Raw genomic sequence first — 17266 nt, 5'->3', positions numbered from 1 at the left:
GGAAGTTGTGAAAGTTCCTTCTTCATTGTTGCACGTTCGTTCGTGACGCTTATCTTCAGGTTTTCCCCACCCACATGATTTGCGACAACACAACCCGAAGCCCTAAAATAGTCGTAGTTTCCGATGAGGTTTCCTGTGAATGTGTGTTACTTTGGAAAAGCTACAAAGTATCAGAGCAAGTTCAGAAGACGGTTTGGCCCCGAAGATATATCCGGTCGGGTTCAGTGGAAGCCAACAGAATTCAGAAAAGGTAACGTTACGATTTACTTGCAGATAGTAAAGTGATTCATCGTGTGTCAGTGTGTTTGTTTGTCCGTCCATGTGTACCTGGTTTGTCTTTGTTGTTGTGTGTGTGTCCATGCATGAGTGTACTTTTTTAAAACCTCCTCGGTCCTTGTGTGTGTGTGTGTGTGACCATGTGCACGTGTGCGTGTGTGTCCATGTGCGTGTGTGTCCATGTGTGTGTGTGCCCATGTGGTTGTTTTTGCCCATGTGTGTGTGTCCGTGTGTCCGACTGAGTACCGTATCCGTGTGTTAGGGTGACACTACTATATATATATACAAATGTATGTGTAACACTGTGTCTTTGAGTGTGTGTGTGTGTGTGTGCGTCAGTGTTTGTAGCAATTGATATTCTGCAGTTAAATAATGTGCTTACAACTTACAAATCTTGTGACAATGCACTTATAAAACTTTCATTCAAGGTTTAATGTTACAGGGTTATGGGATACAAACAAATGAATTGAAAGCTTCTTAATGTTTCCCTTTTTTTACAGATAGAAATGTAATGATGACACCTCACACAAGTCACAGTATCAGTTGATCCAAACTCTTTAAGATTCTTGCAAGAATCCAGCCTTTGATCTGATTGGCTGGAGCCCCCTGTTACCATGGCAACAAACGCGCCATCGCAGGACACTGAGGGAGAGAACTACGACACCATCCCAGCACGTCACCTTGGCGTACAGACGCGTAAGAAGCTCGCGTTGTGGCTCAACCCGCCTCGTGTTGGTGGTACGAACTGGGAAGAGCTTGCGGATGAGATGGGGTTCGAGTACATCGAAATTGAGAACTTCAAGATGAAGGATAGTCCGATGTACGAAGTTCTGCATGTCTGGTCACTAAAGGAGAATGCGACCATAGGACACCTTATTGAGATGCTGAAGAGTATAGAGAGATTTGATGTACTAGAGGAGATACAATCTTCACTAGGTAAGTTCTGTGAATTCGTGATTTTCAACATAATTTTGCACCAGATTCATGTACTACTGTAATTTACAGTGTAAATGCATTTAAGTTTGTGGGGATGTACTTTCGCGGTAGCGGAAAAATGGAGTTTTCGCAGTGGTTTTAAGTACATGGTAGCGCCATAGACTGTAGTCTCATACTACAAAGGAAAAATGTTCACGGTGGTTTTAAGTTCGTGGTGAAGTGGTCACCGCAAAAATGGCAAACATAAAACCACCGCGAACATTTCTACATTTACAGTAATTCCATGTAAATTTCGTAGTGGGTGCAGACATAAATCTTTTTGGCATAAGAATCTGGTGCATACATTTGAAATTGTGAATCAGCGCTTCCCCAAAGAATAACATCGATATCTAGTGTTTGTGGAAGGCTCAGTCGCTGCCAAGGAGGCTAAGAAATCAAGAGTTTGTGGTTAAAACAACACTGTAAGTCATAAAACTGTCACAGTGGTTTTCATTGCAATTGCTCTTAACCACAAATTTATGGCATTGCAAATACGTCATGACTCCCTTGTTTGGTTCTCACATCCCTTCCGAACCAGATGTACTCCTGGACCAGTTTGCCTGATACAGCAATCCTGCTTCATCATGTGATTCTTGCTGTTCCCCCTTCTTCTCTTTACTCTCTTTTGTTTATGTTCTCAAAAAAAAAAATCAAATGGCACAGGCAGCTAGTTACAAAGTCACTCAAATGACGAGTCGTAAGTTATGACAGATTCATGTAATATGGCACAGAACTTGACATTGTGGTATATTAAGTAGTTAAGCATGGCCTAATATGGCCTTTTGAACCCAGTCTTTTTGTTCACTTTAGAAGGTAATGGAAGCAACAACAAAAAATATTGATATATTTTCCAAAGTTTTCCTTTTCTGATATTTTTATTTATTTATAGACATTTAGCCTACTTAGTCATACATGATGGAGTGAAATAAAAAAATCTCAGCTCCCCCTTCCTACCCACAAGGGTTAATTTTGCCAGACAAAACTCACCTCAGAAATGTTGAGTGTATGTTTACATTTTTACATCCAAGCTCTTTGTACCTATACACTAAAAACTTTTTTATCTGGGTTCCTGTTTCTGTGGTGTTCGCACTACACAAAGGCTGAATACAGAAGTGGGAGTGATTCTAAACAAAAGATGTTAGCAGAGCGTGTTTCATTTTTCTGTTGTAGGGATGAAATAAAAACATGTTATTGTACCTGTACCAATACATGTACCAACTTAATGCTTAATATATTCATAATTCAGCACTTGCCATGTTATTTACTCAATTCAAAACACTCTAACACACGGCTGCAGAATGCCTGTGCATCGAGGAATGCGTCAAATATGTTGCAGAAAACAGAAATGGAATGTTTGATCCCTAATATTAAATTTAAAGTAACTAAAAAGAGGAAGAATGAACTATAGATGAACTGGTATGTTATCATCCCCATTATCAAGCATGTACATATAAGGTATCCAGCTTTCTTACACACAAAATTCCGTTGACAATACATTATGTTCAAATGTCAACACCACTGTAAACTCTACACGTACATGTAATTGTCAATTATTTGACGTCCTCTTCAACTAAGTTATTTTACTGATAAACTACTTTTCTTAACCTCTGTACACCACCATTTTGCAATTTGTATTCAGTTCTTTTTCACTATTGTGACTTAATTTTTTTTAATTGTTATTCATTTGTATGTGACTCAATAGAGCGTAAAAGAGGAGAGGGTTTCTTTCAGCAATTGTGCCTTTTTCTGATCCTCAAAGAAAAAAAATTAAAGTAAATAAAATGCAGATGCAGAAGTAAAGATTTTTTATTTTATTACAGCAAAAGACATCAGTAAGTACAGAGAAAGGTCGTCATCACCCATGCCAGTGCAGGTTCCCGACGTCAGCCCCTCTAACTACCCCAACCTGCCGACCACCTCCGAGTTACACGGCATCACGCTGCAGGACGATCCTGAGGGTGAGTGATGAGGGGTGTAGCCTGAGCATCAGCCTCCGTAGTGACCCTTGGCCCAATTCTTTTGCTTGCTAACGTACCGCTGTCAGGGATACATGCAGGTCCAGACACTGTGTTTAGTAAGCAAAAGGATTGAGCGAACGGTCACTACAGAGGATGGTGCTCACAGGCTAGAGGTTGAGTGTGCTTGGCTACAAAAAATGGCTACATTTGTGAGGTCATGTAGTTTAACATCCCCTCCCTCCAGGCATTCACAAGGAACTGTTTGATGGGTACGTCTGCTACTGTAAGCAGTATATAGAATCCAACTTGGTTTGTGTTGCCTTGTATATAATCCTACTCTAGTTAGATATTGATACTGCAATACATCAAACTCATCGCAATTCTTACATCCCCTCTGTAGGTGTTCACAAGGAACTGTTTGACGCGTATGTCTGATACTATAAGCAGTATAGAATCCAGCTTGGTTTGTGTTGCCTTGTATACAATCTTACTCTAATCAGATACTGATACTGCAATAGACAAAACCCATCTCAATTCTTACATCCCCCTCTGTAGGAGTTCACAAAGAACTGTTTGACGCGTATGTCTGCTACTGTAAGCAGGACCGAGACTTCGTCCTCAAGATGGTGGAGAGACTAGAGAGAGAGCAAGCCGGGCCCGGCGGCCGTCGCCTCAAGTTGTGCATGGACGATCGTGACCTTATTCCTGGCACGGCGTACCTTCCGGTCACCGCAGAACTCATAGAAAACAGGTGCACTCAGAACATACTTAACGTTTTGTGACTGCATCTATATTAAACAAATATGGTTGAAGTACAAGAACCAGTCAGCATTGCCCTGAGGTAGGTGAGACTTTCAAAGAAACGTTGATGGAAATAAACTTATAAAGCAAGGGTTGTAAAAAAAAAGAGACTCTTTGTTTATCAATTTAGTGACGTACGAAGCTGATGAAACTATTCAGGGAGGTATACTCAGGATTGAGCTTCCCAGTGTCTGTCATCCAGTCCTGGGCAGTTTGATTTTTTTTTCTTATACGTAAAACGATAGACTTCTTTCATTTGCTTGCATTTATTTGCTTATGTTTGTATGTTATAATGGACAGGAATCGTTATTATCATTATGTATACTCGCTGTTTGTAGGAAGGGCCTTGAAAAACCTTCTTAAGGTTCTGGCATCCCCACCATGTTCTTTTTCATTGCTGGTAACTTGGGATTCACAAACAGGAAACTACCCGGAAAACATTTCTAGCAAGCAATTTGAGATCTATACAACATGGACTTCTTTAGAGTGAATGTTTATGTCTATTTGATAAAATGTTGATCCCCTTCATACCCTCTAAAAACAAGTTCAAACCTTGAATGATTGCCTGATTTTTTGCATCTTTCTCCCCCAGATGTAAGCGTATGGTGGTGGTGCTGTCCCCTGAGTTCCTCACCAGTCCAGAGTGTGACTTCCAAACAAAATATGCCATGAGTCTGTCTCCAGGTATGTCAACTAATGATTACCCTGGAAACCAGACTCTTAGACAGGGCCGGCAGAGATTCTGTTTGGCAGCCAAGGCATTTTCCCAAGGACCCCAAATACTAGTAAGCACACCTAGGCCGGCAAATTCTCCCTGCATGACAAATCCCCAGAGTGACTGCTGCCTACCTGTGCATGTCAGGGACCCCAGCAGCAGTATAATCAAATACAACTATGCTTATCTAAGCTCCTCGGAAAGACCTGCCTTGGCAGCTGAACAGATTCTCTGCTGGTCCTGGTTTCCAGGGTAGCTACTGATAAACACCACAATGTTACTCTCTTGGTTCACATATTACTCTCTTCAATGTTACTCTCGTGGTTCTCTTGGACATATTCAAGTACAGTCAAAGCTTTAAAACTGCCAAAGAAGACCACTTAGGGGATCAATAAGATATTTTCACTATAGTCAGGATTTTTAATGATTGTGTCTATGGTTGAAATTACCTGAAGCCCCACCAAAAACATTTTTTCATTGGCCACGTGGACCTTTTGACTGTACAAAATCTTTAATGTTAAGCCACCTTAAGATAATGCTACAGTAACTTGTCCTTCAATTTGTGTTTCTAGGAACATTGTACATTTCCGTAGCAGTCTTTCTGTGTTGTAACTGCAGTGGCATTATTTAGACCTACAAGTATCTTTTTCCTAAATTCATCTCAATGTTACAGTTTTTCTATTAGGTTTGCGACATTTGTTTAGTTGGTGAGGCCAAAGATGCATGTGTAAACCATTTTTGGCTCAAATGTTATCTAAATGTTATTGTTTTTTTCATTCCAAACACAGGAGCAAAGAAGCAGCGACTGATTCCAGTTATGTACAAACAGATCGAAGTTCCGCAGTTGTTACGCTTCGTCACTGTCATCGACTACGTGAAGGAAGAGCTCAAAAGCTGGTTCTGGGTTCGATTGGCAAAGGCCCTCTCTCGCCCGTGAAACAAAACATCGAATTTTGCTTAACTATTTTCCTATCAACCAGCACAAAGGAATCACTCACTATGCAAATTTTATTAGCCTCCGTTGCAGTCTTCAATGGAGCTGATTTTGATTGGGGGGGGGGGGGGCATTGCTTCACAATTTTCAGCATTGGCTATGTTCTCTCATGCCAGGAAGGGGAGTTTGCAGAGAAAGGAAGTTTTCCATGGAAGGTAGTTTCCCCTGCCTCGAGATGAGGCAAAGTCTTTTTTGGCTAGGATCATTCAATTGACTCACCCGTGAAACAAAACTATCAAACAGCACAAAAAACATAACTCACTAATATATGCAAATTTTTGGCAGAAAGTTTGTCAGCTATTCGGGCAAAATACATTCCAGAAATTGTAATGCCATGAATGGGTCAATGGTAGGGGTGGGTACCGGTACAGAAAATTCAGGTCTAGGTACAGTCCAGGTCCGGATGATCAAGTCTAGGTCTGGACCTGAACCTGGACCTAATTGTTTCTGAATGGGCAATACACAAAACAATAGTCTATTTTGCTACAAAGTAATCTGTATCCTATCTTCACGTAAACAACTCTAACTGCCTCTGACCAAGTTTGACTGTTACAGTAGTAGAAACTTGATAAAATGACTATCAACCCTGCTCTTTATCGCTCTTGGTATTCACTTACAAATGAACCTCAAAACACGTGAATTCCTGCCGCCGTAGTGCCAGTATAATCTTTTCATTTTCTAATCGGTCCAACGTCCAGTCTACTGAATTTTTTCAGGTCAGGTTTTTCCGGACCGGTCCAACAAGAAAAAAGTTTTTTACCCACCCCTTGTCAACGGTGCTTGGATGTTTGTAATGTCCTTCGTCTTGGTTCAGAAATTCACACTTGATGCCATACAGGGTTTTGTAAAGAGGGGAAGAGAAATGAAATGTATCAGGAAATGGTATTTTTAACATCATATTTTAATCATACAGGTATACATTGTACAAGGACAAGGATATTGAAAACTGACTAAACATTCTTAGAAAAACTGTTCAGGGCCATAGTCTGTTAACACTGTAAATTGCAGGGAGTCTGTTTTAAATTTCATCAGCCAGATGTCAGCTCTCAAGTTTTTGTCAAGATCAGTCGATTAACTGGAAACACAACATTTTTTTAATGATGCCTCGTGTTAACTTCAGTGCTTAACAATTGTATACTGATATACTTGGTGGAACCAATACTGGTACATTTTGTACAGTACCAGGTGTAGGTAACTATTTGTTGTATCATATAAAGGTGGTAACTACTGAGATTCACATGTGAAAATAACATTCCATGATTTTTGTACTTTCTATTTACAATGGTTTTTTGGAACAAAATGTAGAAAATGTAAATTAGGTAAAAGAATTAGGTACTAGTAAATTGGTGGTAAATAACAATTGTATGATACTAGTATATTGTAAGAACACAAAATCTACTTATCAAACCAGTGAATCATTCCCAAATTTCTATCATCTGACATGCTATATTGTGAAATATCTCACTATGGACTATAAGAGGTTGTATTATAAGGATATATGGTATTGACTGAATTGTGAAAGGTGATTTTAAGAAGATGTGAGTAAAAAAAAAAAGAATTTGCTGTTCAGTATTTTTTTACCAAACAAGTCGATCAAGTTCAAGATGTGAGAATGTTTTTACCATGTATCCACTCCTAAATCTTCAATGGTACATTCCAAATGTCAGGAGATGGCATCAATACAACATGAATGCCTTGGTAAAGCTGTAGAAGTTGATCACTATTCAAACAAGAGTTCGTAGACCTCAGGCCTGCATGAAATGTATTAGGTGTCTGTAGACCTATTGTGTATTTTTTTTCCTTTTCGTCCCTGGTTGCGTGGTTGGAAAAGTGATATTTTTACCGTGTTGGTTGTGCACCATGCAAAAGTCTGAAATTCCATTTTCAGAATGTGTAAGTTTGGGCATGGATGAACATTAATTATTTTGGATTTCTTAAGCATGTAACCAACCACAGTACCTTAAAGTTATTGAGACGACTTTTCCTACCTTTTTTGGTCTCAGAGTCAGATGGCCCATGTAGTTGTTCTGTCACATATGATATATTCAGTACTGATATCTTCCTATTTCAATGTACTGACCTAATGCAGCTGCTAAATCTCCTTATTGTACCAATGATATTCATTAAAGATTTATTTCTGGAGTGTTATATCACTTGACACTGGAAGGTTATTTGCATAATTTGAAAAATTATATTTTTACAGTAGTTCCATGATAGACAATATGAATAGTGGTAGGCCCCATCCAGCAGCATTAGGGTGGTATGATATTTTGTTCAATCCGTCCAACTAAAACCTAAATCTCCTGAAGCCCAATTTTACAGCAGAATTTACTACTCAAAATGTCCTTGTCAATCCCATTCATAAATGGCAAGCTGCTGGCAACTTTAAAAAGTTCAGAAAGCTGTCGTAGTCAGAGTGAACACCCAGCAAACATCCCCCCCAAATCAATGAGCAGCTGCTTAGAGGAGGAAACAATTTCATCATATTTTTGCAGTGACAAAATGCAACAAACGATACCAAATTTAAAACAAAACAAAGCCTCTACCACTTAACCTTGCCCGTACTATAGATTAAGCAGGCCCAAAAATCAAGCAAATATGACTAGCCCCAAACTACAAATTACCTGCATACAATACGGAAATGGCATCCCCCCAAAAAAAACAAGAAACAGGAAAAATCATACACATACCTTTGTCTTACACTCAAGCTCTATACATTTCTCCTCCACTTTAGAAAGTTGTATCTTCTGCTGATTGCCAAACAGGGTAAAGGAACTTGTACCATAACATTTAAACCCAGTACTACACAGCTCTCAAAACACCACAAACTCGGACTAAGAAGCAAACTCAAACTGTACCTAACAAATACAGCAACAGATACTAGACTAAGTATATCATCTGGCAGGTCAGACACTGTTGATACAAAGTAACCTGATACATTGAAGGTGGCCCAGGCCAGATGATGGTTCTAGGTGTAAACTTAAAGACCTCTCAATCAACCAAAACAGATGATGGTTCTACCCAACCCAACCGTCAGCAACCAAGCAGATATTTGGGGGATGCCCCAACCACACCAAAACAGGGTCAACCTATACAGTATCAAGTTCAAGCACTAGGAGGCCCAAAATCAAACCTCACCACCAGGACACCACAAACAACTCACGTACCAAATAGCAACACAATGGCACCTTGCGTTCCGGAGATACAGCGCACGCCCCGTGCCCGCACAAAAGGTAACCTAAAATGTCAAGTTCAAGCACCAAGGGCGCCAAAATCAAAATTGAGAATTATTCACCCATCGCCGACACATGTGCCAAATATCATCGCGCCAGCAACAACCGTTCAGAAGATATAACTCCGGAAATACCCCTCCCGGACACAAAATTCGACCTGCCGGGTCAAGTTCAAACGCGGCAAGGCCCAAAGTCAATCCTAGGCAACAGGCAACAACCCCCCACTCATGCACCAAAAATCGTTGCAATCGCGCGTATCGTTCCGGACACACAGCGCCAAAAGTGCCCCCAAAACACCAAAAATGCCACCTGCAATGTCAAGTTCAAACGCCAGGAGGCCCAAAATCAAACCTGAGTGTCAGGCCACCACCCCCAACCCACGTACCAAAAATTGTCGTGCTCGCACCATCCGTTCTCGAGATACAGCGCCCTAAATCCCCAGCTTCCAAATTTTCCCACGCCCGTGAAAACCATACCTGCATACATGCAGGTAATCAGCTTCAAGCTTGAGTCTCTTTACAAACAGGGCATGTGAAATATATGTGGATAATTTTATGTTGGGAAGAAATTATGTTGCGTCAAATATTTCTATATTTGTTTCTTGTATATGTATGTGTTATTTTAGTTGTTACTTCGCCCCAGAGGTAGTCAATGATTTTTTTGCTTATGTGTGTGTGTGTGTGTGTGTGTGCTCTTGCACATGTTTCTGCACTGCAGTTTCAGTATGTTCTGACAGAGGGAGCAGTTCAGTTTCTTAGCAAATCTTCCAATCATCTTTTATCAGATCTTTCAATGTTAAAATCGTTATGCCGGCCAAGAATGCATCCATGGTCCCGTGAAACGTTAGTTTTACCCTTCTACATCTGTTTGAAGATAAGACTTGCACAACCCATAATGTATTTTGTAAGTCAGTAGCTCTGGCTTCTTGACAATGACTTGTAAGACGTCAGCCATCTTTCTGATCACGGCCTCCCGCGTGTCGCCGTAAGTGTAGAGAATGGCGATGTGATTTCCCGCGCTGCCGACAAAACTGGTGACGTCATCGTCAGGACCCGCCTCCAGTGTGATAATGACGTCAGGATCCTTCTTGATCTTTTCGATCTGCAGATTAGGATGAAGAAAATTTGTGAGATATGTTGGATAGTAACCCCCAGTGTCTCAGAACACTCCTTATACCACTGGTAGATCTGCCTGGAGATTAGATACTGTATGTGCATTTGCAGGGAATTAATTTCGCGGTAGCGGGAAAATGGAGTTTTTGCTGTGGTTTTAAGTTCGCGGTAGCGCCACAGACTGTAGCCACATAATTCAATGGATAAATGTTGGGAGTGGTTTTAAGTTTGCGGTGAAGTGGCCACCCAGTTACCCCCAGTGGCTCAGAACACTCCTTGGCCAGCTAAACTCCTTATGCCACTGGTAGATCTGCCTGGAGATTAAATAGTAACCAGCTGCTGGAAACGTGCATACAAAGAATTGCCTATTGCGGAATGGAGCGAAATTATAAACTTTCCGCGCAATTTATGTAAAATAGTTCCTGATAAGCATAAACAGTCTCACTCATCATCTAAGCTACCTACATACCGAAAATCATCAAAATCCCGAGTAATTCTCTTCCAAAGTCTTACACATAGAGGCCTTCTGCAGTTCTCAAAATGCTGCTAGGCAACCAAACTTCACCAGCCCAATAGCTATCTTCCCCTCAAGTATCATGACTATAGCATGTCCAGAGTTTGAGGTATCAAAACAGGCAGTTTTGCTGCAACACCACAACAAGCCACTAAGAGGCCCCTCAATGGAACCCGTCCTTACTGATTTGGGGCAAAGTTGTGTCCTTACTAACCTGGTCAAAGTCAACCAAGTTGCCCGGCCTGTCCAGAACGCGGAACCGAACAAGGTACACCATCCCATACCTCCCTGTCTCGGTGGGGATGGCTGGTCGGATACCGCTGCCAGCAGTCAGATACACGTAGTCCTGGTTAAGGTCGGTGTGGCTTGCATTGTAGATGGTTTGGTTTTGCTTCGAACCCCGTGCGTTTACTTCACATAGCCTCAACTGAGGAAAGAAAAGGATAGTTTGCTAATGACCACTTACAGTACATATCTGCATGTGTTTGTGTGAGCTGTGTGTGTCCGAGTGTGTCTACTTCTGTGTATGATTGTGTCCATGTCTCTGTTTTTGTGTGTTTGCATGTACGTACGTATGTGTGTATTCACTTGTGTTTGTGTATATATACATACATGCGTGCCTGTGTGTGTGTGTGTGTGTGTGAGTATGTTTGTGTGCATTTATTCGTGTTTGTACATATGTGTGTGTGTGTATGTGTGTGTTAAAAATTTACAACTCCTAATATCACACCTGTCCGTCCTTCATCTTGAAGACTTCGATGTGTGCAATGCCATGGTGGAAGCCAAGCCGAATCATTCTGTCCATGACGCCGTCATACACCTCGCGCATGCGCACCTGCACGTCCTCCGGCTCGGAGGTCGGAGAGATGAAGGTGGTGAACTTGGCGTCCTGATCATCGAAACGGATCTGGTCTATTATCTGGGGGAGAAAATAATAGTTTGAAAATATGATAATGATCAGAAACTAAGAAGTGACTAAATCGAGCTTCTAGCTTCTATGCTGACATGGACCAATTAATTATATTAGAGGATGTGGTTTTGTCTGGTTTGGTTTGATACAGATCTTCACTGGTGACTGATATGAAGGATTTGCACCATGGTACACTGCACCATGTACCATCATACGTGTGGTGGGTTCTTTAACGTGTGTGGAGTGTGGCTATCCCCACACACGGGAACTCTATTTAGTGTCCTATCCGAGGGACGGCCCTAGTCGAAGCTAGGTACTCATTTTCACCTGAGTAGAGTGAGGAAAGCCGAGGAAAGTGCCTTTTCCAAGGGCACAAGATTAATAACACGGCAGGATTCGAACTCGAGACCTTTCGGTCCAGGTTGTGGTGATTGGATTCCATAGTGACAGATGATCTTGAGCTCCAGATTTTCGTAGTGACAAAGAATCCTGAGGTCCTATAGGTCAAATTCGGCAATGGTTAGACACCTAGATTATAACGTTACTCAGACAACTGGATAAAATTTATATTAGCAAAAGCCAAGCGTTTCATTCGCTGCTGCCAGTGACTGACATCAGACACCAAAAGACAGTGGGTGCTACCTGAAACGCCTGGCCTTTCCCAAATTTTATTGAGTTGCTTGAGTAACTGTTGCCTTGTTAATCTTTTTATTTCAATCTTTCTTCTTGCTCAACCGTACCCGTCACAAACTCTACAAAAAGGGTTGGTGTAGCACTGAACAGTGCCTGGCACGCTCGGTGGCAAATCTGACTTTTGCTAAACCTCAACTTACCGGCCAATGCACGACCCTCTTGTCCACAACGCATCCGTCAGGTGAACAGCTGGCCACAGCATCCAGGTACGGCTCCACGATGGCGACATCACGCAGTGCGAGCGGGTACTTTTCCACGTCCAGGTACAGCTTAAAATAATCCCTAGATAGAAGAAAACATCGGAAAGTTTACCACGTGGCTTACATTATGTTGCTGCCCAGTTTGAAATGAAGGGGCCCCTCTGGGTAGGTTACGGGCTGGGCTTTTTCCTGCACTTTCGGGCCCGTGGAACACCCTGTGACTACGCGTGTGAGATCGCTACTTCGCCTATTGAGTCAGTTAGTGGAGCTTGCTGAAACTTGATGTTTCTGACTTAGGGAAAAGAGATATGCTGCCATAGTGAACATAGTTCAGTGCATAGAAGTGGTCAATGGCATTGCACTGACCAAACTCAATATAAATAAATAAAGAAACAGGGCTATTTGGGGGCACAGTCGGGCCCCTGGATTTTTTAAAAACTCGCACCCAAAACCAACCTAGGACCCGACAACAAATGAACACTTTAACATAACCGAAAACAAGAGACTTTGCTTGTCCACATTCCCTAAATCGCTCACCTAAAGAATGCAGCACTAGGTGCTGGTATGAAGCCGGAATTTTTGTCTGCCATTGTCTTAAGGTCCAGCAGGGCGAGCATCAAGTCATCCAGACTTTCCACCTTTTTCACACCTAAGGTGTTACACCCTGTCGCAGGCTTAACGAAGGCGGGCAAACCTGGTGGTACAACACATTCTATTAGCGCAGATCTAGAAATGCACCAACTACATGTGTGTGGTGTGGTGTGTGTGTGTGTGTGTCACTGTGTTCGGGTTTGTGTGCTTAACTTTTTTCATCGTTCAACGATCTTCAACGGAACATGCGTTTCTTTCAACTGTTCTGCAAGTCCTACCAGTCCTACAAATGAACTGCTTTCATACACTGCCAACATTTTTTTTTTTAAATTCCATCTTTGATTCCCCCTCACCAACTTTTTTTAGGGCCTGCACTGCATCTTCAAGCATGGTTGGCGAGTTCAGATCCACTACGTCGTAGGGGGGTGGGTTTTCAGTCGGGTCCAGGTACTGCCGGGTGTAAGCCTTGTGGAAAGCCAGGAAGCAGGACTCAACACTGGGGCCGGGGATATGGGGGAAGTCTTTGGTGATGGCAGCGTGCACTAATGTTGCCAGATCCCACGTGGGAAGACTGATGTCGATGTCGCGTTCTGTCACGCATCTACAGTATTTCACTACAAAACGACAGTGTTAGTGTCTTCACTCAGGGTAGCGAACTGTGAGCAGCGACACCTGTCCTGCAGTACAATGTGAACCAGTCAGAATTGCCCTGAAAAGGGTGACAGACGGTCACCGAAACGTCGGCGAGAATTAAGCAATCGTTGTGTAAAAAATGGTATCTTTATTCGATAAAAATATTAATAACTTTCACAAACCTTTTTCACTCGTTCAGTGTATTCCAGGAGCGTCTCATTGTCGTCAATATTGCTGAAGATGACATCATTCACCTAGTAAATGATTGGGCAGTGGTTAGAATATTCACAAAGCTACATTGATATGAGGCGTTAATTTTAAGCTACATTGGGCACCAACAAGTATTTTTGTTATAGATGACACCTATGCAGACTGCAAAAAAAATATTGTAATAATGTAATGTAAAAATTTGACACCCTTTAATGCTCAAATTGTAGACACCTAATCACAGGTATTTACAGAAACGTATCTTATCAATTTTCACGGCCGTGGAATTGTACACTCCAGGCAGAGGTTCTTCTCAGGCCGTTTTTGACGTGTTTTAGGTGGTTTTGTCGGGCTTTCTAATCTGTACCGTCGTCTTCATGCAGGGTACACGATAGGAAGTCCACCAAAAACGCATCAAACACGCCATGACAGTCGGAGACGAAACTCTGCCTGGAGAGAAGTGGAACTGGCCAGCTCAGTTGGTGCCTGAACCACCGTGGCACCGCACTCCTGCCCAAATGTTAAAGGCAACCTAAGCAATATTAGAGCGTTAACCCTATTCAGATATTTAGATCTGGCTTTTAGAAAATTGCGAAAATAATTGACTTTGATCATTAAAGTTGTACAAACCTGACTCGGGCTAATATTACTTAGGTTGCGTTTAACCCGGCCGGGCATATACCCCCGCTCTCGTGCACGTACCTGTACATCCGGGCATCTGCGTAAAAACTCAGCCTTTTCTTCGTCCTCGTCGTGGAACGGGATGAGCACAGAGACATCGCGACGTGATGACGTCATGGTCTTTTCACTTGCTCAGATCTGGATCGAAATCTTGAATAAGAAATACTTCCTGAAATACAAGTAAAGCATAACAATGTAGGCATAGAAGGACCTATGGTCTATTTATTAAAGGTAAGATATACGCATTGTAGATTTTGAAAACGGGGGGGGGGGCGTTTCCTGTAGTATACACTACCTTTCTTGTAGTATACACCACCTTTCCTGTAGTATACACTACCTTTCCTGTAGTATACACTACCTTTCCTGTAGTATACACTACCTTTCCTGTAGTATACACTACCTTTCCTGTAGTATACACTACCTTTCTTGTAGTATACACTACCTTTCCTGTAGTATACACTACCTTTCCTGTAGTATACACTACCTTTCCTGTAGTATGCACTACCTTTCCTGTAGTATACACTACATTTCCTGTACCTACCTTTCGGACTGTGGAGCTCCAGTTACTTACGCGATATGCTGGATTTCTGGTCAGGACGAACACTCTGCAGTGGAGTCGGAGGTCTATGGTTTTCTACTCCGGTCAAAACTCAACTACGACGTACTTCAGCCAACTACGACGTAGTTTGACAAAGCAAGACCTATTTCTAAGTACGATCTAGTTCACACAAGTGGTTCCAATACGACTTGACTTTTCCTAGTACGTTATAGTTGCCTGAAGTACGGCCTGTCTCAACTACGTCTTAATAAACCCTAAGATTGACTAAATCACGCTCCTAGCCCAACAGTAGCCGCACCCTCATTTACCCCAGCCAGCGAGAGATTGTGTAAACACATGCTAGTAAATGCCCAAACTACGTATTTTCACTCATACTTCAATACTGGACTGCAGCGTCTTACCCCACCAACATCACCTTAACATATAAAGTAACATGTATTCATGCATCCCCAAATACACTACACCGAGAACAAGATTTTTGTCACGTTCCAGTGCATCGCCATTCTGAAGAATTCCTTGAGGTTGGGGTTTTGCTCGCTAGATGTAATCAACATAGGAGACATTAGTACATCCTTTCTAAAATAATAAGGTGTAATAACTTGCATGCTGTGAAGCTTTTCAAACCCTGTTCACAGTGACGGAACACACCCTTCATTCCCTCACCTACAATCTGGCCAGTAAATATGTTCCCACCTGTGACACACAATTGTTGACAGCGTCAGAGATCTCCAAACTTGCAGCGCTGACCTGTGAATGCTGGCTAACCGGTGGTCTGTAGATGCTATCTAATCTTTTCACCTGGCTTCACTAACTGACTTGAGGCAAAATGTCAGTGAGAAACGAAGATACTCATTGTGTAAGTCATGATCTAACTTGCATAATGCATCGTTTTCCATGAACTCTCATACATGTGACATTTGTAGCTGAGAAGGGAGGTTTATCGTTAGGTAATTTATTTGTACACATACATGACAGATTTGCACAATTGACGAGCTCGAGGAATATTATGATTCTATACAGTATACTGGTACATGGCGAGAATTCGATACTTGCGGCACTTAAAAAGGTTATGTTCAAGTAAAATTTAAAACTGGCAACAACAATGATGTAGCATTATGTACGTGTGCATGGATTTCATAGCTCCCGTTGTCTAGTGCCCATGCCCCGAACACAGCCCAACAACAGTACAACGTAGCTGGGGTTATTACGGCGTAGTTGAGTGAGGCCCTACTTCAGGCAAGGATCCAGGTCTGTGAACTACGGCGTGTTTTTGTTACCAAAGTACGGAGTATATTGGCCGAAGTACGGCGTAGCTGGCTGAAGCACGACGTAGTTGAGTTTTGACCAGAATAGAAAACCATAGAGGTCTTCTTCTCGGGACCAGTCTGGAGAGGAATGAACGGAGGACTGAGGGACACGAGCGACCGGTTACACCGTAATTATATGGGGATGCATGATTACACATGTAGGTCAGGGAAATAGCTATTTCTGTATAAGTGGCCATAAGTTGACCAATGGGATGGCCAAGACTATAGTGTATAACAGGAGTCCCGGGCTACCCCGGGAGCCAGACAGGATCGGGTAGCTAGCGAGTTTTGTTCGGGGACGCAAGGTAGTCAGGCCGCCGATCTCACATAGCGTCCTATGTGATAACACCACACTTTTTTTCCTCATTTGCATGGAAATTTGAAATACCCATACACTTTTTTCATCCACGTTTTATTCACTTCTCGTCTTTTGTGGCCGGACCAGTTTGCAGTGGACTCTTGTAATTCATAGATTTTCCGCATGGTGGCGTTGTATCTTTACATGCAGCCAACTCTGTCCAACTAACAGACAGGTGCGGACGTCAAACGGTTACAATCTAAAGCTAAGGGCACAATCCACCGTACGTGCAAATATGTGCTGTCTACGTGCCAAAACGTGGGCAATCCGTTTTGGGATCCGTAAGTGGTAGGTAGTAGTCTCTACCAGACTCCGGATCGCTGGAAAAATCGTAGAAATGGAACAAATCAGAGGAGTAAGCCGGCCAGAGGAATATAACCGGCCAGGGAACAGCACGGGATCGCGAGCTGTTCCCTGGCCGGTTATATTCCTCTCTATTTGTTCCATTTCTACGATTTTCCAGCGATCCGGTGTGACAGCGATCTCGCCCCCGGGGCGAGATCACTAGCGTTTTCGCCCCCCTTTAGCGTTTTCGCCCCCCCCCCCCCC

General features: G+C 42.4%; 2 protein-coding genes and 1 long non-coding RNA gene across 5 annotated transcripts in view; 1 reads left to right on the top strand and 2 right to left on the bottom strand.

Annotated features, from left to right (window-relative positions):
- The first annotated feature begins 116 nt into the window (after positions 1-116).
- On the top strand, positions 117-7326 carry LOC118403304 (myeloid differentiation primary response protein MyD88-like). Its single transcript, XM_035801964.1, has 6 exons — positions 117-250; positions 777-1212; positions 3072-3209; positions 3765-3960; positions 4603-4694; positions 5514-7326. Exons 2-6 carry the CDS (start codon positions 891-893, stop codon positions 5660-5662), a joined length of 897 nt encoding a protein of 298 aa, XP_035657857.1. The 5' UTR covers positions 117-250; positions 777-890; the 3' UTR covers positions 5663-7326.
- A 2120-nt stretch (positions 7327-9446) lies between these two features.
- LOC118403303 lies at positions 9447-13564 on the bottom strand. Its single transcript, XM_035801962.1, has 6 exons — positions 13326-13564; positions 12919-13075; positions 12322-12463; positions 11309-11497; positions 10793-11005; positions 9447-10053 (listed from the first exon to the last, which is right to left on the bottom strand). The coding sequence occupies exons 1-6, from the start codon at positions 13360-13362 to the stop codon at positions 9802-9804; spliced, it is 990 nt and encodes a 329-aa protein (XP_035657855.1). The 5' UTR covers positions 13363-13564; the 3' UTR covers positions 9447-9801.
- A 199-nt stretch (positions 13565-13763) lies between these two features.
- Positions 13764-17266, bottom strand: part of LOC118403479 — a 5886-nt gene continuing 2383 nt past the window's right edge. Inside the window, exons 1-3 of one of the 3 annotated variants that reach the window (XR_004829649.1) lie at positions 15065-16434; positions 14515-14662; positions 13764-13859 (exon numbers count right to left, since the gene is read on the bottom strand). This is a non-coding gene — a long non-coding RNA (uncharacterized LOC118403479). Of the gene's footprint in view, positions 13860-14514; positions 14663-15064; positions 16435-17266 lie in introns of those variants that run through there. The other 2 variants (XR_004829650.1, XR_004829651.1) reach the window with 2 other exon arrangements.

Source organism: Branchiostoma floridae, chromosome 16, assembly GCF_000003815.2.
Source record: "Branchiostoma floridae strain S238N-H82 chromosome 16, Bfl_VNyyK, whole genome shotgun sequence".
NCBI lineage: Eukaryota > Metazoa > Chordata > Leptocardii > Amphioxiformes > Branchiostomatidae > Branchiostoma > Branchiostoma floridae.
Note: the sequence above shows the minus strand (reverse complement) of the source record. Positions and strands in the feature narration are given on the sequence as shown.

What these genes read in the sequence shown, in the direction of transcription:
- LOC118403303 (XM_035801962.1), bottom strand. Translation starts at nt 13,362, where the DNA reads ATGCTTGAAGATGCAGTGCAGGCCCTAAAAAAAGTTG. An exon ending in GCAGGCCCTAAAAAAAGTTG is followed by an intron (nt 13,076 to 13,325) that starts GTGAGGGGGAAT and finishes TTGTACCACCAG; the next exon opens with GTTTGCCCGCCTTCGTTAAG. An exon ending in CCTAGTGCTGCATTCTTTAG is followed by an intron (nt 12,464 to 12,918) that starts GTGAGCGATTTA and finishes TCTTCTATCTAG; the next exon opens with GGATTATTTTAAGCTGTACC.
- LOC118403304 (XM_035801964.1), top strand. Translation starts at nt 891, where the DNA reads ATGGCAACAAACGCGCCATCGCAGGACACTGAGGGAGAGAACTACGAC. An exon ending in GGAGATACAATCTTCACTAG is followed by an intron (nt 1,213 to 3,071) that starts GTAAGTTCTGTG and finishes ATTTTATTACAG; the next exon opens with CAAAAGACATCAGTAAGTAC. An exon ending in GCTGCAGGACGATCCTGAGG is followed by an intron (nt 3,210 to 3,764) that starts GTGAGTGATGAG and finishes CCCCCTCTGTAG; the next exon opens with GAGTTCACAAAGAACTGTTT.